Here is a 27,881-nt window from a genome sequence, read left to right as displayed (position 1 = left end):
ATTCCATTTTCGAACAATAAATTCTAGGTTTGTTGCAGACTCTAAGCGTAGTAGGTACTACCGGTTAGTTAAGAGCCTGGCTTCGTGATCAGGGTTTGAAAGACGTGACAGGAGGAAAACCTCAAAGCAGTTGCACTATGCAACGATTGTTAGGAGACTGAGGAAAGTCATACGGAAGAGAGAGAACATGAAAGGAGGTACGGTAAAATGAATGAAAGAGGTTGCAGCTAGGGATCAAAGGGACGCTGCAAAGATGATTAAGTAATGCCTACAGTGCACCACGTGAGATGCACTGACTGCACTAGCTTCTATCCAAAAATCAGTACAGTACAGTTATTCATGAGTTTGGTGTGACTAGGCTTTGTCAGTCCGTCCGCACTTTTTCTATCCGCCCTCAAATCTTAAAAACTATTGAGGCTAGAGGGCTGCAAATTGCTATTTCGATCATCCACCCTCTATTCATTAAACATAACAAATTGCAGCCCTCTAGCCTCAGTAGTTTTTATTTTAGTTAAGGTTAAAGTCAGACATAATCGTGCATCTGGGACCTACACAGACCACCACCGGGTCGCGGTTGAAACTTTGGCGCATTTTTTTTTTGTACGAGAAAAACAGGAATTATTAGACAATTTCGTCCCTTAATCCTTACAGCAAATGAACTAGAGAGATCTATGATACTCGATAGGGTAGCGCTGGAGAGGTTGGTGACGCAACCAAGCAGAGCAGGGAAGACGATCACTCGACTGCATTTAAACCCTTATCAGTATCGCAATGGTTGCGTGCGAGATGGAAAGTGATCGTACCGCCCACTGAGATCGGAGGTTAAAAAAAAAAATTTATCGACAGAGATCGTAGAAAAGCCTCGATTAAAGCTCACGAAGGCCAGTAATTAGCGACGCCAGGTAGAGACACACCAAAAAATCCCCATCGGCTCTCCATAGAGGGCAGCGATCATCCACCCACCAACGATGCCTGACGGACAGGAAACGATCTCAAAGACGCTCGTCTTTTTCGTCAATGGCAAAAAGGTAAGAATGGGAAGACTGTCACAAGGTTCTTGTGGCTACAAGGCAAGGCTTTTTAAAAGCCATCTTTCCTGTTTTCGCTGATGTTTTGGTCACCTACTCAGAGTTTTCTGAATCTTGGGGATCCCAGGTATTGGTATCTCCATCACATATGATGCAGCCTATAGCGAACGATTCTGCAAGCCTAGTTTTTCTCTGTAAATGCTACTCCAGGACTTCCTACCAAGCCAGTTTATAGTTGCAGCTGTTAGAGGCAGAGCGTGTGTTCCCTTCTGTCTATATGGTTATTCGCCATTGCTCTGTAGTTTCAGAATCTTTTGTTGTCCCTCGTAGGCATTGCAGAGCGTCAGTTCCCTTTTGTCTTTATGATTATTGGCCACTGCTCTGCAGTTTCATAATCTTGTTATCCCTTGGTATTTGATACAGCCTGGTGCACTCTTCTGTATACCCAGACTTCTGCTTTGTAACGGCACTATTTTTCTATGTAAATTTAATCCTACTTCTCTGCCAAACCAAATTATAACTGCATTTGTTGCTGACACAGCGTGCGTTCCCTCCTATTGCTATAGTTGTTCCCCAGTATTTTAACCTTTCCCTTTTTGCTATATTTCTGTTTTTTTCCACTTAATCTTCCTCGTCCACCTCTTCGTCTGACAGATCGGATTGGGAAGCACGTAAGAATGAGGAGGCCGTATGGTGTCGAAGGATCCCCAAAAACACTTTCTAATCTATCTGCTCCCTTTTCCGTACCAAGTTTTAGATAGTCTTCCAAGTTTTCTTAAGAGGCCACTTAGCACGAAATGCCAAAATAAACCTCATTTAAGAAAAATATATATAGCAATGGACTGAGTGAACCTCAAGGGCATCATCACTTGGTCATATTACGTAAATAAACTTATTCGATCTCACGTTCCTCTTCTTGCAGATCGAGGACGAACGCATCGATCCCGAGTGGACCCTGCTGTTCTATCTGAGGAAGAAGTGTATCCTTTTATTCAAGAGATCCTTTTGCGTCTATTAGACGTATACTTGAAAATTCTAAATAAACGGACATGTTTTTTTCTTGGTGACTAAACTAGAAAAGGGCATTTTATTTCAGCGGTATTCGAGAAAGAATAATGTATTCCTTGAAGGCATTGGATTTGACGCTACTTACTTTATTATTATTACTATTACTTCGGAAGGAGACACTCTCGTATGCACGTTTTGTTAAAAATGGTTGCTCTCTCTCTCTCTCTCTCTCTCTCTCTGCGCGACGTTTCGTCCAGATCTACAGGACATTTTCCAGCGATGACTGCTAGGGACTGAATTCTATTGGAAAGAGAGAGAGAGAGAGAGAGAGAGAGAGAGAGAGAGAGAGAGAGAGAGAGAGAGAGAGAGAGAGAGAGAGAGAGCATTGTATAAGCAATAGTAAACATCAAAATAACTTAACCGAATTTTACCATGCCCTTTGGTGCGTTGCTCGCCAGTCTAAGCAACTACGAGAAAGCCGTCATCAGAAAAATAGAGAAGTCTCTCTACGAGATTAATAGTGCTGAAGCAGCAACCATTTTTAACAAAACTTATTATTATTATTATTATTATTATCAAACTGTTGGAGTTCATCAGACTCTCTTCAACAAATCTCAACTTCTTACCGCCTCACAGGACGATCGTCATGAACGAATGGAAATATACCAAAGTGCCCATTTGTCACACCAGCATCCCATATACACAGAATCTACAATACCTTTTTTGTTGATGTAGAATCTACTGGTGACGTTTTACCAGGTATGAAATTGTAATAGCCACAGTGTCACCTTAACTTCTCGAATTTTTCACACTTTTCGTATACGCTCGTCACTACAAAAGCCTTAGATCCAAATGCAAGAAATGTGAGGAAATTCTAATAGTCCGACTGCGGGAATCGAACCAGTACCTCGAGTAATCAGAACGAGGTCACGGCGCTTTCAAATCTATTTGGGAAAATACTCTCAAGTTGAAATGTATATTGGTACCTGAATCTGGGAATTTGGACCCGTTCTGCTGTTTTAATGAATGTTTTAATTTTATTATTCTTAGGGTTGAAGTAGCAAGCTTGACGAAAACACTCTGAAACTTCGTAGACTTTCCATAAAAATATTTGCAAAAGTTCTGAAGGAATATAAAATTTACGCCAAATGTCAATCGCTCGGACCTATGAGATCATTCAGCTCTGAAACGGAAATTGACAGTAACAGGTTGTTAAAGGTGTAACAGGAGGAGAACCTCAAAGCAGTTGAAGCAATACGAAACGATTGTTAGAAGAGGGGGTCGGGGGTGGGGGGGGGGGGGGGGAGGGCGGCGGTGGGGTAATAACAAGGTGGAAGAAAGAGAATATGAACGGAGGTACAGCAAAAAGCAATGAAAAGGGGTTGCAGCTATAGGGGGCCGAAGAGACGGCAGAATATCTGAGGGTGTCATTATCAAAACTGCTTCGGCAGTTCTTAAATAATCCCTAATTATTATCATTGTTTTTCACATGAAGCAAAGCAAAATGGTCGTCAACCCGTGTAGGCAGCTTTCACAAAAACACAATGCTTGCACACACACAGAAAATAAAAAAAAAATTAATCGTCATCATATAATTATCATTCTGCTAATGAGCTTTAGTATTTTCAACCTAATTCCCTAATGAACTCCACTTAAGTCTGCTAATGAGCTTGGTATCTTCCGCCCAGTTTCTAAATGAGCTAAAAAATCCCTAATAACCCAACTCGCAAGAGGTTGCTATAACGAAGATTCCTTAACTGGCAAATGAAACGCAGTGCGGTTATGCGGGACGAAGCTTGGTTGTGGCGAGGGCGGTTGTGGCGCCTGTACTGTGATGGTCTCCAGGTACAGCGTCCGAACTGGGAAATTGTTGTGAGTACAGAAGTTATTAAAGGGAACTTATGCTTCCTAATACTTTTAGAAGGTTTATTAAAGGGAACTTATGCTTCCTAAATGTGATTATTATTATTATTACTATTATTATTATTAAATGTAATTGGTGCCTCAGCTGCTTTAATTTTATAAAGGTTCTTCTATATTATTCTAATTATTATTTTCTCACTGTTGCTTAAAACTTTAATCAGAAAAACAGAGAAGAACTTTTATAAAATTAATGCAGCTGAGGCAGCATTTACTTTTAATAAAACATGTTTAAAAGAGGGTTTACTTCCAGCATATTATTATTATTATCATTATTATTATTAATTATTGCGTCATAATAACCCACAATTATATAGTAGAGTATATTTACTATATAATCGTTGATTTTCATGACACAGATTGTGAATTTCTTAACATTATTATAACTCGCAAATTAGGGGGTGGGGTGGGGGGTTAGGATGAAACCCCATTATAAACCATCTTAGGGGTTCCCACTATAACTCTGCCAAGTTTCATGCCCATCGGACAAGCCGTTTGGCCGTGAATGACAGACGGACGGACAGACATAATGTCCATTATAGTAAGATTATTATTATTATTTTATTCTATTATTATTATTATTATTATTATTATTATTATTATTATTAAACTAATGTTGCAAATTTCAATGGAACTTGATAGATAGGTACCTCAGTGGTTGGTGAGTATCCAAGTATGTGTATGTACATATATACATACATAAATACACACACACATATACATGCAGTTATATAAGCATAAGAAAACGTTAGTTTTATACACTGAATGCGGTAAATCTTAAAATACCAGTCTAAATTCCTAAGCACTAATGCCACACCACTCACTATTCTAATTTCCAGCCCTTATTCCTAATTTCCAGCCACTATTCTTAATTTCCAGCCACTATTCTTAATTTCCAGCCACTATTCTTAATTTCCAGCCACTATTCTTAATTGCCAGTCACTATTCTAATTTCCAGCCACTATTCTAATTTCCAGCCACTATTCTTAATTTCCAGTCACTATTCTAATTTCCAGCCACTATTCTAATTTCCAACCACTATTCTAATTTCCAGCCACTATTCTTAATTTCCAGCCACTATTCTTAATTTCCAGTCACTATTCTAATTTCCAGCCACTATTCTTAATTTCCAGCCACTATTCTTAATTTCCAGCCACTGTTGTAATTTCCATTCACTATTCTAATTTCCAGCCACTATTCTAACTTCTAGCCACTCTAATTTCCAGCCACTATTCTTAATTTCCAGCCACTACTCTAATTTCCAGCCACTATTCTAATTTCCATTCACTATTCTAATTTCCAGCCACTATTCTAACTTCTAGCCACTCTAATTTCCAGCCACTATTCTTAATTTCCAGCCACTGTTGTAATTTCCAGCCACTATTCTTAATTTCCAGCCACTATTCTTAATTGCCAGTCACTATTCTAATTTCCAGCCACTATTCTAATTTCCAGCAACTATTCTAATTTCTAGCCACTCTAATTTCCAGCCAATATTCTTAATTTCCAGTCATTATTCTAATTTCCAGCCACTATTCTAATTTCCATTCACTATTCTAATTTCCAGCCACTATTCTAACTTCTAGTCACTCTAATTTCCAGCCACTATTCTTAATTTCCAGCCACTATTCTAATTTCCAGCCACTATTCTAATTTCCAGCCACCATTCTTAATTTCCAGCCTTTATTTCTAATTTCCAGCCACTATTCAGTGAATGCCTGCTTAGCCCTCGTGGCTTCCATGCACGGCCTGGCCGTGACCACCGTGGAAGGGATAGGCTCCACCAGAACAGGGCTCCACGCGGTCCAGGAACGCATCGCCCGAGCTCACGGTTCCCAGTGCGGATTCTGCACGCCTGGAATGGTCATGTCCATGTACACCCTCCTCAGGAATGACCCCGTTCCAGCCATGACCCAGATTGACGAGTATATGACTGGTAAGGCTCGTACAAGTAAGATTATGCAAAGGTGGTTTTTTAAAAGAACCTATTCAGATACTTCATAACAGGATTATTATACACTAATTGCAAGTGTCCCCCCCTCCAGGTAATCTGTGCAGGTGTACAGGGTACCGTCCCATCGTCGACGCCTTCAGGAGCTTCACTTCCGACGGGCGACAGGCCCCACCGGGGTGTGGCAGAAAAGACTGCTGTCAACTGAATGGCAAAACGGGTGAGGGAATGCAACTAGACGTAAATGAAATGAATGAAGGGAATTATTATTATTATTATTATTATTATTGGGAAAAACTCTCTATCGCGAGAGTATATATACTGTTTTAAGAGGTCCACAATAAAAAAAAATGTTGCAAGTTGGTGTTTAATTTAAACACCCTTTGCAAAAATCTTTCGAACCCTTCCCTGGGTTCATCTTCACTCCAAAATCTTGGACTGAAGATGAACCCAGGGAAGGGTTCGAAAGCTTTTTGTAAAGGGTTTTTAAATTATACACGAACTCGCTACATTTGTTATTATAATTGACCTCTTAGTACACTATTATTATTATTATATTTATTATTATTATTATTATTAATTATTATTATGATTATATTATTATTATATGATTATTATTATTATTATTATTATTATTATTATTCAGAAGATGAACCCAATTCACATGGGACAAGTCCACCACAGGGCCCACTGACATGAAATTCGAGCTTCCAAAAAATATTCTCATTAAAAAGAAGTAACAGATGGTATTGGGAACAAACAGAAAGATGACATCACTTATTAAAAAAATAAATGAATGAATTAACAAGTTAATAAATAATATATGCATATATAATATACATATACTATAAAATATATATGTATGTGCGTATGTGTATGTGTTTGCATACATACATAACAGAAGGCGGCCATGAAGTTTTCATGGACGTCTAGACAATTTATCTAAGCATTTATAATTTTCTTTCTTATCAGTTATCTCTGCATCAGTAATGCCAAACCTCTAAACAAAGCTTTAAAGGTCTACGACCAGCTGACATAAGTGTTTTCCCCTCTACCTACCTACCAATCCATCTATCTCTCTTTTTTTCCGCAACATACCTGTCTATACATCTATCTATCTATCTAGCTAATTGTTCTATGTACCTAGCGGCTATTCTGAAAGTCAGTTTTACCCTCTATCCAGCGAACGGGACACTGAACGGCACCGACGAGGTATTGCCACTCTACGAGGAATCTGACATCTCTGCTGCTCTACACGACGAGGCAGACTTCAAACCTTACGATCCGTCCCAGGAAATCATTTTCCCCCCGGAACTCAAGGTAGTACTATTATACAGCCCGATGTTGAACGGGTCTATCTGCGCAGGTAGTCTGCGCAGGTCGTATGCGCTGTTGAGTCTGCGAGTGTGTACCAGTGTTAATGGCAGAGTGAAGTACATAGGCTCAACTATATTATTATTATTTCTACGCATAGGCTCAAATATTATTATTATTATTATTATTATTATTGGAGAAACAAATCCATACATAGTTATGTAAATGTACATATATATTTAAATTTGATAAGAGGAACTGAACAGATTCCCGAAAGCTATCCTTGCTGTTTTTAAATTTAGATATATGTACATTTACATAACTGTGGATTTGTTTCTCCATTTGAAGACTCGTGCTACTATGATGATTTTATTATTATTATTATTATTATTATTATTATTATTATTATTATTATTATTTCTATGAATATGCACCAATGTTAATAATACAGATTTATATAGACTTAGCCATTATTATTATTATTATTATTATTATTATTATTATTATTATTATTATTATTATTATTATATATCTATTATTATATTATTATTATTATTTATATGCATATATACCCGTGTTAACAATACAGTCAATTACATAGACTCAAAAATCATATAACTCGATTTAAATATTAATATTATTATTATTATTATTATTTTTTTTTTTTTTTTTTTTTTTTTTTTTTTTTTTTTTTTTTTTTTTTTTTTGCTCTATCACAGTCCTCCAATTCGACTGGGTGGTATTAATTAATAGTGTGGGGTTCCGGGTTGCATCCTGCCTCCTTAGGTAGTTCCGCATCACTTTTCTTACTATGTGTGCCGTTTCTAGGATCACACTCTTCTGCATGAGACCTGGAGCTACTTCAGCCTCCTAGTTTTTCTAGATTCCTTTTCAGGGATCTTGGGATCGTGCCTAGTGCTCCTATGATTATGGGTACGATTTCCACTGGCATATCCCATATCCTTCTTATTCTATTTTCAGATCTTGATACTTATCCATTTTTTCCCTCTCTTCTCTTCAACTCTGGTGTCCATGGTATTGCGACATCAATGAGTGATACTTTCTTCTTGACTTTGTCAATCAACGTCACGTCTGGTCTATTTGCAACGTATCACCCTATCCGTTCTGATACATAGTCCCAGAGGATCTTTGCCTGATCGTTTCTATCACTCCCTCAGGTTGGTGCTCGTACCACTTATTACTGCAAGGTAGCTGATGTTTCTTGCACAGGCTCCAGTGGAGGGCTTTTGCCACTGAATCATGCCTCTTTTTGTACTGGTTCTGTGCAAGTGCCGGGCATTCACTTGCTATGTGGTTTATGGTTTCATTTTTCGTATTGCACTTCCTACATATGGGAGAGATGTTATTTCCGTCTATCGTACTTTGAACATATCTGGTTCTTAGGGCCTGATCTTGTGCCGCTGTTATCATTCCTTCAGTTTCCTTCTTTAGCTCTCCCCTCTGTAGCCATTGCCAATTGTCATCGCTGGCTAGTTCTTTAGTCTGTCTCATGTATTGTCCGTGCATTGGCTTGTTGTGCCAGTCCTCTGTTCTTTCTGTCTTTCTCCTGTCTCTGTATATTTCTGGGTCTTCGTCTACTTTTATTAGTCCTTCTTCCCATGCACTCTTTAGCCACTCGTCTTCACTGGTTTTCAGATATTGCCCCAGTGCTCTGTTTTCAATGTTGACGCAGTCCTCTATACTTAGTAGTCCTCTCCCTCCTTCCTTTCGTGTTATGTATAGTCTGTCCGTATTTGCTCTTGGGTGTAGTGCCTTGTGTATTGTCATTTGTTTCCTGGTTTTCTGATCTATGCTGCGGAGTTCTGCCTTCGTCCATCTACTATTCCTGCGCTGTATCTGATTACTGGCACTGCCCATGTGTTTATGGCTTTTATCATATTTCCGGCGTTGAGTTTTGACTTGAGTATCGCCTTGAGTCTCTGCATATATTCTTTCCTGATCGTGTCCTTCATCTCTTGGTGTTTTATATCTCCTCCTTCCATTATTCCCAGGTATTTGTATCCTGTCTCATCTATGTGTTTGATGTTGCTCCCATCTGGTAGCTTTATCCCTTCAGTTCTCGTTACTTTGCCTTTTTGTATGTTGACTAAGGCGCATTTTTCTATTCCAAACTCCATTCTGATGTCCCCAGATACAATCCTTACAGTCTGGATTAGGGTATCTATTCCTTGATGCTCTTTACCATACAGCTTGATGTCGTCCATGAACATCAGATGGTTGATTTTGTTGCCTCTTTTCTTGAGTTGGTACCCGGCATCCATCTTCTGTAGTACTTTTGTCATGGGAATCATGGCTACTACGAAGAGTAGTGGGGACAGTGAGTCGCCCTGGAAGATCCCTCTCCTGATATTAAAACCTCTGCTAGTCTTACTCCAGAGCTTGTAAGTATTGTATTCCAGTTGCACATTGTATTTTTGAGGAAGCTGATGGTATTTTCCTCTGCCCCATATATTTTCAGGCATTCTATTAGCCATGTGTGTGGTATCATGTCGAAGGCTTTCTTATAGTCTATCCATGCCATGCTTAGGTTGGTTTGGTTTTCCTTCTCCTACTGTTCTTCATTACCATTTTGTCTATCAGGAGCTGGTCTTTTGTGCCCCTACACTTCCTTCTGCAGCCTTTCTGTTGGTAGGGGATGGTGTTTGTCTCCTCTAGGTAGTTGATAGCTTTCACTGATGATACCTGTTAGTAACTTCCACATATTGGTAGGCATGATAGGCCTGTAGTTACTGGCTATATTTACCCTTACTCTTGTCTTTTTGTACTAAGGATGTTCTTCCTGTGGTCATCCATTTGGGTGCTTGGTGATTTGAGATACAATGCTGGAGTTGTTCTGCTATTCGTGGGTGTAGGGCCTTGAAGTTTTTGAGCCAGTATCCATGGACTTCATCGGGACCTGGGGTTTTCCAGTTTGGTATTTTCTTTAGTTGGTGTCTGACTGTGTCTGTCGTGATCTCCGTGAATCTTTGTTTTATTCTCCCTGTTTCTTCTTCCTTGACTTCCTGGAGCCATGTTGCATGTTTGTTGTGTGATTATTATTATTATTATTATTATTATTATTATTATTATTATTATTATTATTATTATTATTCAGGAGATAAAACCCTAGTCATATGTATTCAAGCTACCAAGGAACATGAACCCACATCCTGAGTTTTGAAAGCTACAGAAAGCACAATAAAAAAAGTAGGGATTGATTACCAGAGCTTAATTTATAAAAACAATTCATTTTCATCAACATAAATATTTGTTCATTCTCTTTCAAAGTATCAACGGCTTTTTGAGATGGAGGTTCGATATGGAATATTTTCTGAACGATAACGTAAACTGTTTTCATATCTGGACTCACTGATTTTTAGAATAACGTACTCTGAACTGTCAAATCTGAGAGGACAAGGCTTGATCCGACCTCCAGCTTACTCGGGGGACGCAAGTGAGATTTTCCCCTTCACACATAAGTTGTAAACATTATATTCCTAACTTAGCGTAAATTAAAACGCGCTGTAATCTACGGTCGAATAGAGCCTTGTTTCACCAGCAGAAATTTAAATAAATATGCTATATTTTATTAGAAAAATTTTTTCTGTACTGTTTAACATGCACGTTATTTATTTTTTTTAAAATAAATAAATCATAAATATCCTATCATAAAATTCCTGTACCTATACCTCAACATGAAACACCTTTTTCAGACCTTTTTAGGCTCTTCCATAGACCTTTCCTACCCCCAACAACAAAGTAGTTTGTAGATTACTCCCCGAGTAAGAGAAAATGGGTGCTACTATGGTATGCGGTCTACCTAGGTGGCTCAAATGTGTTTCGCCGTGTTTAATACTACAGTAGATTCACATCGACGCTCCTGATTGGCTGTTGATAAGCCAATCACAGGACTGGAACTCTCAGAGAGACTGAGAGTTTCCAGCCCTGTCATTGGCTTATCAACAGCCAATCAGGAGCGTCGTAAGGGATTGGGCCTAGACATCAGATGCACGGTTGATGTGAATCTAAACATGGCGAAACAGTGTAGAAACAAACAGCTAGACCACCTGCTATAGCAGAAACACGTAGGAACACCGCCTACAACACTTTCACACCGAAACAGGTGTACTCAATGCATCACATCTGCCTAGTACGTAAACGAAACATATAAAAACATATAACAAACCATTTATCATAATTTTATCTCTGAACATAAACTCTCCTCATTCCTAACGGTGCAGGTGTGCAAAGAATGGCAGCTTCAGGAACTGGAGTTCTCCGGCCCCAGGGTGAAGTTTTACAGGCCTCTGACCCTCTCCCGCCTCCTGCAGCTCAAGTCTCTTCACCCAGAAGCTAAAATCATTGTGGGCAACACGGAAGTGGGTGAGTATTGTCTATTCTGTTACTTAGTAATGTCTAAGTTTAAGTATAGCAGTCGGCATTTCCTCTGGGTAACTCGGGACGCTGATGCATCCACGTTACAATCCGAGTCGCTTAAGGTGCATTATTTTCAGAGATTTTCAGCTACATCATTTTGACGTTCTGTTTTCTTTAAAAATACTGCAATAAGGTACAAGATAAAAGTATAAGAACCCTGCTTTAAAATGACACCAGGATGAGCATCGTAGCTTGCTTAATAACTTTGCAAACAATGGATATGGTGAAGTGTAGCTCGTCTCAGCTTTAGTTCTAACGCCACATAAGCCAAGTGATAGAAAAGGTTAATAAACTGGAATGTGGTACTAGTTCTTAAATAGTATTGCTATTTTTATACTGATGTCGACTGCTATTAATATAAAGTATTTTCAAATTAATATAAAGTATTTTAAAATCTCTTAGTGTCTTGAGAGCTGACACAAGCACACCCATGAGGATATGCACCCTAACAAATAGTTTGTAAGTCATCTTAACAGGAGAGAGAGAGAGAGAGAGAGAGAGAGAGAGAGAGAGAGAGAGAGAGAGAGAACAACTGTATGACTCCTAAAATTTATTTATAGTATCCAATCAAATACACGATACAAGTCTTTCATTAATGGTTTTTCCCAAGTCAGGTGCCATACTGTTGTGAAATTAGAGTAACCCAGTTCAACATCATATAATTCTTTGCTGTTTTTGTTTGGTATTCTTCATTGAACATTATATTTACACTGACAAATAATATGAATCATGACTTCATCTAAAGGCGTGGGACTAGTTTAGATATTGAATTATCTACCATTTAAAATCACATATATTTTGAATTGCAAACCACAATTAGGACCTCCTTTTCAAAATGTTTGTGAGCCACCTTTCAAGTTAGATTCTGGAGAGTTTTAAAATGTGCTTTCACAGGTTTTAGAATCTATACTTCACTTTCTCAATTTATAACACTGATAATTTCACAGGTGTGGAAGTCAGGTTCAAGCACAAACTGTACCCGGTACTGATAAACCCTTCTCAGATAAGCCAACTCACATCTGTCACTATCAGTGACTCCGGATTGACCTTGGGCGCCTCTGTAACACTGTCGTCCCTTGAGGATGCACTCAAGAATCAGATCAAGTCGCAACCAGGTATGTTATCTTTATGGTTTTTTATAGTTGTGCTAAGGTGAAAATACCTATTCAACTCATACCCAGGGCCCGCATAAGAGGTTGAAGTGACACTGAGAAAGGTCATAGACATTGAGATTTGGACTGAGAGAAAAGTTCCCCTTGTTCACAACCGTCTCGACTGTCACAGGGCTTCAATATAGACCACAAGTATCTAACATTAAAGAAAGTTTTATTCTTCACTGAAAGGGATTAAAACTGAGCTTCAAATCAAATGCAATAAAAGGAAGTATATCAGTACAGAACTTGCTTTCTACATTATGGCGATTTACACATTATAACACAATCTTTCTGTCTTGTCAGAGCACAGGACGCGTGTCTTCTCAGCCTTATTAGAGATGCTACGATGGTTTGCAGGGAAACAAATCAGGAATGCAGCGGTTTGTAACCTTTGTCATCTCAGAGGCGTTTAGACATTTTATCTAATGCTTAGGAGAATACGGAACATTCTTTGAAATTAATATATTGTAGGGATTACTAGATATATTCTTTAAAATGAATAAAATTTACGAATTACTCTGTATCCTCTTTAAAATTAACATATTGTAGGGATTACTCTAGGTTTTATTTAAAAATAAATAAATACGATGAACGGATTACTCTAAATGCTCTTTAAAATAAATACATCAAAATTGTTCGATATAAATATAATTTAGGGATCACCCTAATGTTTATTACTCAATTCAGTATAAATTTCAATTAAAGAGATATTACATCATTTGTTAATGTTGAATTTTAGAGTTTAGTCAGAGCAAAAATTCTTTACAATATCCTATATATATATATATATATATATATATATAATATATATAGTATATCTATATATATATATTATATATGATATATATATATAATATATATATATTATTATTTATATCTATATATATATATATATATATATATATATATAATATATATCTCTTCCTTCCAGGCAATAGGAGGAAATATCATGACCGGGTCACCAATCAGTGACCTTGTTCCACTACTAATGTCATCAGGGGCAACACTAACTCTTGCTAGCCTAGGTAGGACTGGTCATTTCAGATCCTTGAAGTAATTCCATTTACCAAGACGTTAATGTGATAAACCAGTATTTATAACTCTTCATCATAAGTAGTCAGCCCCTAGTTACTCTGCTCTTTGTAAACCAGATAGCTTTGGTTATAAACACTCGTCAAACAATGAACTAGTCAGCCCCTAGTTACTCTGCTCTTTGTCAACCAGCTAGCTTTGGTTATAAACCCTCATCAAACAATGAGCTAGTCAGCCTCTAGTTACTCTTTGTCAACCAGCTAGCTTTGGTTATAAAGCCTCTTCCTACATATAACCAGTCAGTCCCTATAATAGATTCACATCACCGGTGCATTTGATGTCAAGGCCAGTCCCTTACGACGCTCCTGATTGGCTGTTGATAAGACAATCACGGGGCTGAAAACTTCCAGCCCTGTCATTGGCTTATCAACAGCCAATCAGGAGTGTCGCAAGGGACTAGCCTAGACACCAAATACACGGCTGATGTGAATCTACTATAGTTACTCTGCTCTTTGTAAACTGACCAACTTTAATAATGAAATAGAACATACTGATATCAGATCGATATCAGTTGTTAACTTCTGGGATACAACTATTAAAACTTGTCAATTTTATGCTTTACTGCAGAGAGAGGAGAGAGACAAATCCCCCTGGATCAGAACTTCTTTGTGGGCTACAGGCGGAACACTGCGTTGCCAGATGAAATATTGTTGAATGTACACATCCCTTACACACACAAGGTACTACTCATCCTTTACACTTATTCATTTTAGAGTCTGAGAAGGATTCTGGTTTACACACTGGAATTATATTACACACCTACATCCAGGTGGCGTGATGATCTCTTTTAGATATACTTGTGGTACATTCTATTGGAGTTCACAATGAGTCTTGAGTATGCAAATTCAGTATTATTTAACCTCACTTTCTGGATCTGAGTACTTAGCATGTTCTATTCCAATTCTTCATCGCCTCCTTGAAATTTTCTACAAGTACCTTTCACTTTTGAATCTTGTTTATTACATTCCAGGTCTCCTCTGTTAGCCAAAGTTTACTGTGTTTTAGCCCACGTCCCAATACTTCTTTTTCCTGTAGGTTGATATATATTCCTCATTTTAGTACCGTTTCTATTGATTGCTTGCACCTCCTCAAATTATGGTCTCTGGAACTGCCAATCTGTTTCAGCAGTCAAAAGTAAAAGCTTTTCCATGTCCATCTTGAAGATTCTTTACTGCATCAAATCTAGATGAGAGCTCTGTCAACTTTTCTTGTTGAGTGCTTATAAATTCAGCTTTAGAATGTCCATAACAAGCTGGTGATCACTGCCAACATCTGCCCTCTACAGCTGCTAAAACTCCTTAAGAGCTGTCAACCTACAAGGCAGGAGGTGCTTGTAACCTAATATTAGGGCCCAAATCCAGGAACTACCAGTTGGACCAGGAGAACTTGGTGCTCAGTAAGTGACAGGAATGCAACCCCCATTCAATTCACTGCTTAAACCAGCAACTTACATGTCCTTACATTCAAACTGTTCCAGGATGAATATATCCTTGGATACAAACAAGCACGACGAAGGGACGATGACATTGCCATAGTTAATGCTGGAATAAGAGTCATTTTTGAAAATGGCAGCAACACTGTGCAGAGGCTGGATCTGGCCTTCGGAGGAATGGCTCCAACGACTATCATGGCGACGACAACAATGAAGGTAAAGAAATTATTTAGGACAGACTAAAATGTTTGCTCATTTCAATCTCCCCCTTGGAGTTTTTCATTTTATAATTTTATATAATGTATTCAAAAACAGTTAAATCTATACACCAGTTGGAGTTGAGGCTACTGTAAATGCAAAAGAACAAAGTTTCCAATCAGCAGCTCCTGAAATTGTGAATTTTTGTGCTTAGTCTTTGGTAGGTATGAAATGGGACGATTCACTCTTGGAGACAGGAAGCAATCTGCTCCTGAAAGATTTAGACCTACACCCTTCTGCTCCTGGTGGAATGGTTGAGTATCGTCGCGCTCTGACTTTGAGGTAATGTGATAAATTGGGAAAACTTGATACCATAACTTTTTTTTTTTGCATTACAAAGATCATAAGGGTTTCTTTCTGGTAATCTGTCAAGTATGGCTAGTTATTGTCACTGTGGTTCCATCCATAAGTGAGTAAAGTATAAAGTACTATTTCCTTCCCTGGATATGTGGGGCGAACAAAATTAATCAAAAGAGTGTGCTAGATTACGTAGATATTTAACGCTTGAAATAACTAACTAGTCCAATCGAGGTTCTTATTCCCTTAGTGGTACAATTGGTCAACAATATCCCTCTCTCAACAGCTTCTTCTTCAAATTCTACCTAAGTGTCCGAGGACGACTCAGTGAGAAGCTATTAAACGGGATCCAGCCTCTCACAGAAGAAGAGCAGAGAATTATAGAGTTGCATCATGATGAAATGCTTGAGAGTATGCAGATTTTCCAAAAGGTAAGGTTGGTTGGTTTTGGCAATAAATTATAGTTAGTTAATACACTCAAATTGCCTTAAACATTGTTTTACTAAAAGGGTTGTTCTTTTGAAGAACCTGATTTCCTGGCCTTTTCTCTTACACAGAAAAGGTTATATTTGATTGGTAATGAAGCATGACAGAGAGTTTGTAAGTTCTTTCTTGTACCTCTTCTCGTGACCGTGTCATCTTGGCATCAAGTACACGATTTAAGTAAAAATCCACACCTCTAAACTTGTGCACGAACCTTTACCATTTCTATTGCATTTCCACATTAAAGGTTCCACATGGTCAAAGCCAGCTTGACCCCATTGGCCGGCCAATTGTCCACGTTTCAGCCCTCAAACAAGCTACAGGAGAAGCCATCTATGTGGATGACATCCCTTACTGTGAGAGTGAACTTTATGCTGCATTTGTCTTCTCTGAAAGAGCTCATGCTAAAATTATTTCGGTGGATGAGTCTGAGGCTGTGAAGATTGACGGCGTAGAGAGATTCTTCTGTGCCCGTGATGTACCAGGCAGGTGCTTTCTTTCTGTATTTGTATTTTATGACTGAATACTTGCTTTTGCATAAAGGCAGTCACAGCTGCAAGCAGAAAGCTTTGGAAAAAAACTGCACCGACTTAGAAAAAAATGGGCATTAATTAACAAGAGACATCTCACCTGCAGGAGACAGGAATGTCATAGGGTCTTGCTTGGACGAGGAAGTCTTCGTGTCCGAGAAGGTGACCTGTGTTGGTCAGCCCATCGGAATAGTTGTAGCTAAAGATCAGGCAACAGCACAAATGGCAGCTAAACGTGTCAGAGTTCTGTATGAGGACATCAAGCCCATTATCGTCACCACTCAGGTATGTAGGCATTTTGGCACTGCCTGTTTTTGAGAAAAAGAACTTCCTTTGTCCTCAACTTGTTTCACAGTGGTAATCAGAAACTCAATACATAACTGTGAAATACATCTATGTGCTTCATTTATGCTTGATTCATGAATTAGAACTCCTAAATTAGAAATCCATTATGTATCAGAAACACAATGTGCTGTACATCTGCCTTAAAAAGTTGTTAATTCAGCAAGATTATTTTGAAGAAAATCATAACCAAAAGGTGTATTGCTTTCTATACAAGCGTGGTCACTTTCATACAAGAGAACAGTTTTTTGCAAACAACATTAAGTTTAGTGTTCTAGCGAACACTTCTGATCCATTAAACCCAGGATCTTATGTCTGCACAAAGCTAAATTTCATCACACCAGAGGTTGCTCTGGCACATCAACATTTTGAGTGAAGCCTTCCCTTTCTCTTTACACTGAAGGATGCAAAGCGTGAAAAATCCTTCTATGGTAAGTACCCTCTGCGCCAAGGAGAGCCAGAGTCTGCGTTAAGGACTTCAGACCATATTATCGAAGGAGAGATGCACGTAGGAGGCCAGGAGCATTTCTATTTAGAAACAAATACTTGTTTGGTTGTGCCCAAAGTCGAGGATGGTGAAATCGAAGTCTTTGCATCATCACAGTATCTTACGGGGCTGCAGACATTCATCGCTAAGGTCTTGGACATTCCACTTAGCAGGATTAATTGTCGTGTCAAAAGAGTGGGTGGAGGATTTGGTGGTAAAATTACGCGAAACATCAATGTGGCCTTGCCGCTATGTGTGGCAGCCTCTCAGTAAGTACAAACAGCTGTACCTCCAACACAATAACTTCAGTAATAGGCTTTATTTAGTCACAAATGTGCTCTTTTCTATACTTGGAAACATCAACATGCACCATATCTTCAGATCTGGAATGTTTACAAACTATGAAATAGATTACTGTTCTTTTCCTGTTCCATTATATAACATTAAAGCTTTAGCCTCCTCTTCCTCCGAGTAGCATCCAATGAGCATTCAACTGAAGTTGATGAATTAAACATAACCTAGCTCCTTTTAAAGCTAAGCCATCACATATTCTCATATGAAGCCCCAAGAGATAGCACAGACTTAAGACTATGCTTTACCACTGAATCTCAGCATGCAACGTCCAGTAAGAGTAATGCTGAATCGTGACGAGGACATGACCACAACGGGTGGAAGGAATCCATTCTTGTGCAACTGGAAGGCTGGCTTTTCGAAAGATGGACTTCTCTCTGCGCTAGAAGTGGAGGTTTATGCTAATGGTGGACACTCGCGGGACTACACGAGGCATGTTACCAGGAGATTAATGCTCAATTTTGATAATGCATACAGGTGAGGATGGACTCATTGTAGAGTTCGAATTGTGATTTGTAACTTAATAAAAAGATGTGATAGTGGAAGATATACATTTATGTTACCATTTGGTTTTGTACAGAAACGTTTCAAAATAATTTCAGTATCTAAAACCACTTACCAGCGACGTCTCTATAATAAACTTACCCACCCTATCTTCCAGATGCGCAAACATCAGCATAACAGGATTTGTATGTAAGACAAACCTACCATCAAATACAGCTTTCCGTGCATTTGGGGCTCCTCAGGGTATATTGTTCATGGAAAACATCATCTCAACCATTGCATCATTCTTGAAAGTGGATCCTAATTTTGTAAGTTTAAATACAATTCAGCATCTGGAGTGGAGCTGTTTAACCTGCTCACAAGAAAAGATGTTCTGTTTGGAAGTCACATGTAAGGCCTATTTTTCTACATTTCAGTAGCATTAGTCTTTCAGTCAAAACTTGTCTCTTGTCAAGACGACTGCATACATGATAACCTACCATTTACTTCAGTCTTTCATCCTAATAGCATTTACACCTTGAATTATGTCTTTTTCCTCTATCCGAGGCCTCACTTAACTTGACTGATCCTCTATCTGAAACCTTACTTAATTTGACAGATTTTCTTTTTAGGCCTTACTGAATTTGACAGATCCCTTATCTGAAGCCTCACTTAATTCGACAGATCCTCTATCTGAGCTTTACCTGATTTGTCATGCGCATGTTATACCTAAAATATGGTTGCATAAGTTATAACTGTATTTATATAACTCTGTGTTGTATGTACTGATGAATGAAAGTTTTGGCCATACATGTGAACCTCTTCATGGATATAAAAACCCATAAATTTAGGAATAAAAAATGTCTCTGGGTTTAATGTATTTCTAATGTGTCGTGCACTTCCAGGTACGGGAAAGAAACATGTATGCTACAGGGGACAAAACACTCTGCAGCATGACCCTGGAACTCTGCACAATTCGTCAGTGTTGGAATGAAGTATTAGAAAAGGGCAGATATCAAGCTCGAAGGATCCATGTAGACAAATTTAACAGGTACGTGAAGCAACAAGTCATGGGTAGTATACTATGTATGAGCGACGCGTTTATTTGTATGGGTGTTTTTACATTGCATGGAAGCCAGTGGTTATTCAGCAACGGGACCAACGGCTTTATGTGGTTTGGAAGTCACCGAGGTGGCCATGTCACTGAGGTGCTAGGAACGACACGTGATTGCCAGCATTTTCCTCCTAAGATCCAGAGGTCCTTTATTCCTCCCACCATATTGCAACTGGAACCTGAAACGTTCAGGCAAAGATGCAATGAACTACTACAGACTGCCCTTAAACAGTCCTCTTTGTATTCTACTTACATTTTCATCTTTTCACTTACTAATCTGTTTAATTATTTTCTTACTTTTCTAATATCCGATCTCGTCTCCTGTATTTCCTATTACCTCCTGTTACTTCTTTCTAAAGAACACCACATCTCTTTGGAGACTTGAATTTCAAGTCAAGTGGTCCCTTTGGTGGGCTTGTTCCATATGAATAGGGGTTATCTTCTGAATAATACTAATACTAATAATCTGCATCCACTCCACAGGACGAACAGACACAAGAAGCGGGGTCTTTCAGCAGTCCCCATCAAGTATGGCCAGGGTTATGAGGCCCATTTCCACATGAAGGGAGGCGCTCTCGTCCACGTCTACACCGATGGGTCAGTGTTGATCTCCCACGGGGGCGTAGAGATTGGCCAGGGACTGCACACAAAGATGATTCAGGTTTGGTCGTTTTCCTGTCATTACTTCACAATTATTTCACAGTGGCACAATAGGTCTGAGACCCTTTATCTAAAGAAGTTTTAATTTTGTGTGTGTGGTGTGTGTGTGAAGGAGGTCCTGAGTACCCTAAATCAAGTAATCCGATATGAAATTTACCCATCCACAAATACAGTTATCCAAAACATCAGTCAGCTTTGAGTGATCAGTGTACAGAGAAGATAAACAATGTCACCCAAGAACTTCTTTTATGAAAATGAAAACGCTGACCATGAAAGCAACACGTGCCACAAAGGTATTCGATCTCCACACCAACGCACATTTAATCCATCTTCAAATACCATGAATAGAGTAGGTAGTTGTACAGTATCTAACTTCCACATACCAACTGGATTTACTGTTTAACCAAAATGGCAATCAGAAGATGTGGCAGTAAATTTAAAAGTTCTGGTCAGCAACAATTTTCTAATGAACTGAATCTATTCTAAACTGGGACCATAACAACAAAGCAAGAGTATGAGTGAACAAAAAGTGATATATATATATATATATATATATATATATATATATATATATATATATATATATATATATATATATATATATATATATATAAAATTACGAGTCAAATTGGAATGCAGAATGCCAACATCCTAAGGGATCTAACTGTAGCAACAACCCAGTATGAACAACAGTTACATAAGTACAAACCCCTTTATATGAGAATCAAAATTGAAAAAAATAAAATAAACTATGCAATGAGAGTCATGTGAGCCTGCTCCATAGAAAAAAAGGAGGGTGAATGCTAGGGAGGAATTGCAGGCTATCTAATAACCATCACATTATCAGCAGGTTGGTCGATATACACGGATAAGATCAATTTTTCCCTCAAGGAGAAAATGCCCTTGCTTGCAAATGCTGAGTTGCTTGTAAATAAATGTTAGCAAGGGACAAGGGATCTTTGTGTGTCTGTTTTCCCTCAAGTCTAACTTTGGTTTAAAGTACCTGTGTTTCCTTACAGGTAGCTTCGAGAGTTCTAAGAATACCCATGGAAAAAATCTACATTGCCGAAACGGGTGTGGACAAGGTGCCAAATACTGTGGCCACTGCAGCATCAACAGCAACTGATCTGAATGGAATGGCAGTCAAGGTATTACTATTATTATTATTATTCGGACAATGAACCCTATTCGTATGGAAGAAGCCCACACGGGACACTTGACTTGAAATTCAAGCTTCCTAAGAATGTGGTAATCATTCGAAAGAAGTAACATGTAGTAGGACTCATAACAATATCTGACATGGTAAAACAAATCCCCACTTTAGACTACCTGTCCTTAATTGGGGTGACATTTCGTGTGCAGGACGCCTGTGAGAAGATTATGGCCCGGCTGGAACCTTTCATGGCACTAAACCCAAAGGGTTCATGGGAGGACTGGGTGAAGACGGCTGACCACGAACGAGTCTCACTCTCTGCAACAGGGTTCTACAAGTGAGTGAGAAAAGGCCTTCATTATAATCTATTTTTCAAAATTCAATAAGTAGAGTTTCAGTTATCTGTTGGTCCAGATTAGAAACATACCAGAAAAACTGGTTGCATATATGGTGAATGATTAAAATAAATTAAATTATCAAGCAGCTTTACAGTGTACCAAGTATTGCACAAGATCATGACATTCTCCAGAATGTTCTTTACTCATATTTTCAATTATTTTCCCTCTGAGAATCTTGGATAATCACCTGGTGCTATTTTCCAGCTTGTCATGTTCTGCCTCCAATAAAATCATTCTGAAATCTTAAAATGTCCAACAGAAACCTTCCAATTTCACTTTACAAAACATTTAAAAATTATCTCATTTACAGAGCTCCTGACGTATCGTCTTTTGACATTGTGAAAAAGGAAGGCCGGCCTTACAACTATCATGTGTTCGGGGCAGCTGTGTCTGAAGTGGAAATTGACTGCCTCACAGGAAATCACTCGGTAGGATTTAGTGAAGAATCTGGTTCACTGTTCTGAATATCTGGGATTGTTCTGTTAGATTATGCAACGATGCCACTTTTGATATCTTTAGTTCTGTAGTGAGAAGTTAAGTACAACCTCTTCCAACTTTTGATATGCTAGGTACAGCAATGAAAAGTTAAGTACGGCCTCTTCCAACTTCTGATATCTTTAGTACTGTGCTGAGAAATTGAGAAGTTAAGTAGAGCCTTTTCCAACTTTATCCTAAGGACTACTGAGAAGTACAGCCTCTTCCAACTTTTGATATCTTTAGTACTGTACTGAAAAGTTATTACAGTGTTAAAAAGTTAAGTACAACCTTTTCCAAATTCTGATGTTAAGTACTGTACTGAAGAGTTAAGTACAGCCTCTTCTAACTTTTGATATCTTTACTACTGTACTGAAAAGTTAGTAACTGTGCTAAAAAGTTAAGTTACAACCTTTTCCAACTTTTGATGTTAAGTACTGTACTGAAAAGTTAAGTACAGCCTATTCTAATTTTTGATATCTTTATTACTGTACTGAAAAGTTAGCACTGTGTTAAAAAGTTAAGTACAACCTTTTCCAACTTCTGATGTTAAGTACTGTACTGAAGAGTTAAGTACAGCCTCTCCCAACTTTTGATATCTTTAGTACTGTACTGAAAAGTTAGAACTGTGCTAAAAAGTTAAGTACAACCTTTCCCAACTTTTGATGTTAAGTACTGTACTGAAAAGTTAAGTACAGCCTCTTCCAACTTCTGATATCTTTAGTACTGTACTGAAAAGTAAAGTGCAGCCTTTGCCAGTAGTACTTATGTGCTGTAGTTTGAGTGACTGGAATCTGTGTATTACTACCCATTAGTTAATCTGTGGTATAACATATGACGCAGCTGACATGAAAGCATCGTGAAAATCTAATTTATTCTCAGTCCTTTACATCTGACATCCAAACCACATATTTTCTGGCTGACCAACAAGCTAAGCCCAATAAAAATTTGGAGGTGAATTGTAAGGAAAGAGTGCCACACCACATCCTAGTCACCTCAGTATTGCTGTGGAGGGCTGGCTGGTATGTTGAAGCTCTGTTGGCTTCAGAACAAGGAAATGAGGGAAATGATGCAAGGCAACTCCATGATTTAGAGCCATGAGTTCAAATTAAAAGGTATAGGCAGGATTTTCGATTAGCGATTTGCCTTCTACTCAAATCTGTCACCAATGGACGTTAAGTATAAAAAGAAAACCCAGACATGGCTCAGGTATATATAACTTTGGAGGCTCCATATGATGTTAAGTATAAAAAGAAATCCCAGGCATGGCTCAGGTAAGTATAACTTTGGAGACTGTAATGATGAAAAAGACTTATGGCACCAAAACATAACACATTACCATTTAGTAGGATATGTGGCAATTTGATCTGTAATCTCACCAAGACAAGTCTGAACATTAGAAGCACAGAGAAATTGACAAAGAACTGGAAGAAGAAACGGTATTTTGGAAGTCCTGAAACCAAATAGGTTTCTGGATCACTTTCTAAATAACTCTCTAGACCAGATTTGACAGATATGGTGTATATGTGTATAAGCAACATCTCAACGCTATCTTTAAGTGACAGAAGAAAGTTTGAAGCGAAAGAAGAGGAAACACTGATAGCTGAATCACCGGCCAATAAGTAACACATACACTGTTGAAATCTGCTAGGTCATGCTATGTAATCTATGAAACCTATAGACTTTAGTAGATTCACATCATCTGATGTCTAGGCTAGTCCCTTATGACGCTCCTGATTGGCTGTTGATCTGTTGATAAGCCAATGACAAGGCTGGAAACTCTCAGTCTCTCTCGAGAGATAGTGCACATAGGCAGGATGCATGTTCCACCTCTCCTGAGGGATACTTTTGAAAGATGCATCCCTCAGGAGAGGTAGAACATACTTCCTGTCTATGTGAACTCTCGAGAGAGACCGAGAATTTCCAGCCCTGTCATTGGCTTATCAACAGCCAATCATGAGCGTTGTAAGGAACTGGCCTAGACATCACGTGAAAGGGTGATGCGAATCTACTATTGTAACGTCCTTTATTTATCATTACAGGTCCTACAAACAGACATTGTAATGGATATAGGGGAGACCTTGAATCCTGCAATTGACATCGGGCAGATTGAAGGAGCCTTCGCACAAGGCTTAGGCTACGTAACCCTGGAGGAACTCTGCTATTCCCCCGAGGGTGTGATGCTGACCAGAGGACCTTCCACTTACAAAATACCAAGTATTCTTCCCCACTTTTGGCTTTGGAGTTTTTAATCATCCTTTAAATATCACGAACTGCTCTGCACTTTTTTTTTCTGGTTTGCTATCCAGAAGGGAATAATTGTCACCTTCAGTGTAACTTGAGAAATGTCAAGCAGAGCTGGCCATACTGATACTTTTTTTAGGCAGTATCCCATCAACACCTGAAGTCCAATCTGTTTAACCTGTGTAACTTTTCTCTTGATTCGGCTTTCGCCTTAAGGTTAGGTTAGGCTGGGTTAGGTTAGGTTTGGTTAGGTTAGGTTAGATTTTAATAAAGTGAGCCAAACTTTCGAAGGGCAGTCCTATGGATGTATATAAAAGTTACTCTCTGGTCTAATGAAACTATTTGATAGCAATAATGAGTTGGGTCTCCGTTCTATTAAATTAAGATGCTTTTGGCCAGGCCTTATGGAAATAGTTCCTAAATAACTAACAGATCTTTCCTAGATAGTGACCCCCCCCCCACCCCACAAGGATTTTCGTGGTGGGGGAAGGGGTCGTTCGTTCTCTAGGACTAATATTTCTTGGGAGTTAGTTAGGTTAGGTTATTAACTCTATGATATTTACAGTCTTGTTTATGTTTTTACAGCAGTCCCTTATGGACTTGAAGTAAGGGGGGCGGGGGTGGGAGAGGTTCACTATCTACGAATGACCGTGCCAAACCACCTAAAGACTTGGAGCGTGACGACAAAAACATAACGTTTTCCAGAAGATGACGTTTATTAAATATTTGTGAGCCACTGATGGCATCATAACTTGGTATATACATTTTCGGAGCTAATAGTGCTACATATTCTCAGAATTTAAATTAAAAGCCGTAGTAGATTTACATCACCCGTGAATCTGATGTCTAGGCCAGTCCCTTATGATGCTCCTGATTGGATGTTAATAAGCCAATCACAGGGGTAGAAGGAAACTCTTAATCTCTCTCGAGAGAGTTCACATAGGCAGGATGTATATTACACCTCTCCTGAGAGATACTTTTGAAAGATTGTGATTGGCTTACCAACAGCCAATCAGGAGCGTCGTAAGGGACTGGCCTAGACATTCGATGCACGGTTGATGTGAATCTACTATAGGACCAAATGCTTCTCTTTATCATTGTGTTATAACAAATCGAAACTCAAATTCACCACCACAGGTTTTCACGACATTCCAAGAAAACTCAACGTGTCACTGCTCAGGGGATCGGCCAACCCAAGGGCAGTGTATTCTTCGAAAGTAAGTTTTTACATTGGCCCTTTTTATTCACCAAAATTTGTTTCACTTCTTCAATCAGAATTCAGGTCCCTCTTCGAAGATGTGTATTCGTGTGTCGTTTACAGAAAGAGTTTTGTGCGCTTACATTAATAGTTTCGTGTGTCATTTACAGAAATAGTTTTGTGTGTCATTTACGGAAATAGTTGCTGTGTCATTTACAGAACATTTTCGTGTCACTTACAGAAATAGTTTCATGTGCCGTTTGCAGAAATAGTTGTTGTGTGTATCATTTACAGAAATAGTTTCGTGGTCGTTTACAGAAATAGTTTTGCGTGCCATTTACAGTGACGTATGCCAAGTGGCAATCTTACTTCTAAACAACGATTTCATGCACTTTGAACACGATCTCTCATCCTTACGAATAGGACTAAGATCTTGCCATACCTTCTACTACTGGAAGTACCTGCACTCTAAACAGCCATCAGGGTCTGTTGAACTATTTTACCTTATAGTTTACTGACCCAGCTATGGCTAGACCTTCTTTTGATAATCTCTTTTATAAATGTCACTGAAATATCATGACGTTTTTGAAGCTAGACAAACTCTGACCCTTTTATAAATTCAATATATTTAATCCCACTCCTCAAAAGGGCATAGGAGAACCGCCTCTGCTTCTGGCTGCATCCGTATTCTACGCCATTAAGGATGCCATATCCTCGGCGAGGGCAGACGCCGGTCTCGATGGCGTTTTCCGGTTAGATTCGCCGGCTACGGCTGAACGCATCCGGATGGCCTGTCCGGACTTCATCACAAGAAAGGTGGGGAGATTTTTATCGAGAGTGTTTCGGATTGAATTAACAGTATTCTTGTATGCTTTGCAGAGTAGTCTTACAAAGATAACGTCGCGTAATGGATGTTTAAGTCTCACTGGACTGGTCTGAAGCTGTGGGACACTTAAAAAAAAAAAAAAAAAAACTTATTGTGCTGTCAAAATATGACTTATCGTACGTTATCGAAGTCCATAGTCACGATATTACGATACTTAAGATGTTTCCTTCTCTGCATAGAAAAACTAGTGCATTTTCTTAACGATCTAATATATTTATTGATAATAATAATAATGAAAGGAGCTCATAACAACGCCAAAAGGTAGAAAGTTAGTGCTCCTCTCAAAGAACAACTGTCTTCCGCTACAGTCACTCAAGTTGATATATATATATTTATATATATATTCTTTCCTTTTTTCAGATCAAATCACCAGAACCTGGAAGCTTCAAACCATGGTGCTTGAAAATGTAAACTATCGGGAACCTAATTCCACCAAGTGAATGTTAATTACTTCTGGCATCATCAGTTAATGAGAAACTATTCACTCGTTTTATTTCCGAATTCCGAAAGTGATTCGGTAAGATTCGGAAGGCGTTCTCATCTGAGGTCGTACCAATGCAACATGCTTTCTTCGAGCGCAGGAAAAAATATGCAAAAAAAGAGAGAAAAAAAGAAGAGCAACCTACTTCTGGGAAAATGGACTTCTACAAGATATTTACAAAGCTTCAAGATTAATGATGCATGATGTATACATGAATAATGTGTATACTATAATAATAATAATGCATAATGTGTATTACAATAATCATACATAATGCATATAACATAAGAATACATAACATATATACAATGATGCATAAGGTATATAACATAAGAATACATAACATATATACAACAATGCATAATGTATATAAAATAATGCTTCAAAATATATATAAGAATACATGTATACAAAATATTATACAATGCATACGATAATATTAATACATAATGTATTCAAGAATAATAACACATAATATATACGAAATAATACTACATAACATACAAACAATTATACTGCCCAATGTATTATACTACTGATCAAGAAATGTCATTTGGACCATAAGTTTTCATGTTAATTTCAAACTTGTATTTGGTTCCATTTTGTCATCACGTCTGTAACCTGTGTTACAGATTTATTAGAGGACTCAGAGATTCTTTCCTCTGATGGGATGCTGTTAAATTAAGTAATAAACTTGATAAGCTTG

General features: G+C 38.4%; 2 protein-coding genes across 2 annotated transcripts in view; one reads left to right on the top strand and one right to left on the bottom strand.

Moving 5' to 3' along the window:
* Window positions 1-27,881, bottom strand: part of LOC135197716 (N-acetylated-alpha-linked acidic dipeptidase 2-like) — a 142,661-nt gene that overhangs the window by 27,175 nt on the left and 87,605 nt on the right. The gene's annotated exons all lie outside the window — the stretch shown is intronic.
* Window positions 663-27,881, top strand: LOC135197714 (xanthine dehydrogenase/oxidase-like). Its single transcript, XM_064224751.1, has 28 exons — window positions 663-1,028; window positions 1,951-2,008; window positions 3,812-3,908; window positions 5,657-5,892; window positions 6,002-6,127; window positions 7,091-7,227; window positions 11,463-11,604; window positions 12,606-12,773; window positions 13,116-13,192; window positions 13,744-13,837; window positions 14,472-14,584; window positions 15,382-15,552; window positions 15,749-15,876; window positions 16,178-16,322; window positions 16,622-16,859; window positions 17,011-17,189; window positions 17,650-18,002; window positions 18,346-18,561; window positions 18,746-18,896; window positions 19,473-19,618; window positions 20,165-20,342; window positions 21,361-21,489; window positions 21,704-21,831; window positions 22,203-22,320; window positions 24,409-24,583; window positions 25,748-25,827; window positions 26,457-26,624; window positions 27,055-27,881. The coding sequence occupies exons 1-28, from the start codon at window positions 969-971 to the stop codon at window positions 27,103-27,105; spliced, it is 4,062 nt and encodes a 1,353-aa protein (XP_064080821.1). The 5' UTR covers window positions 663-968; the 3' UTR covers window positions 27,106-27,881.

Source organism: Macrobrachium nipponense, chromosome 21, assembly GCF_015104395.2.
Source record: "Macrobrachium nipponense isolate FS-2020 chromosome 21, ASM1510439v2, whole genome shotgun sequence".
In the NCBI taxonomy this organism is placed as follows: domain Eukaryota; kingdom Metazoa; phylum Arthropoda; class Malacostraca; order Decapoda; family Palaemonidae; genus Macrobrachium; species Macrobrachium nipponense.
Note: the sequence above shows the minus strand (reverse complement) of the source record. Positions and strands in the feature narration are given on the sequence as shown.

Bases quoted from the DNA above. Each gene is read 5' to 3' on its own strand.
- LOC135197714 (XM_064224751.1), top strand. From the start codon at position 969: ATGCCTGACGGACAGGAAACGATCTCAAAGACGCTCGTCTTTTTCGTC. The intron at 5,893-6,001 runs GTAAGGCTCGTA...CCCCCCCTCCAG, and splicing joins GATTGACGAGTATATGACTG to GTAATCTGTGCAGGTGTACA. The intron at 18,003-18,345 runs GTAAGTACAAAC...ACTGAATCTCAG, and splicing joins CTATGTGTGGCAGCCTCTCA to CATGCAACGTCCAGTAAGAG.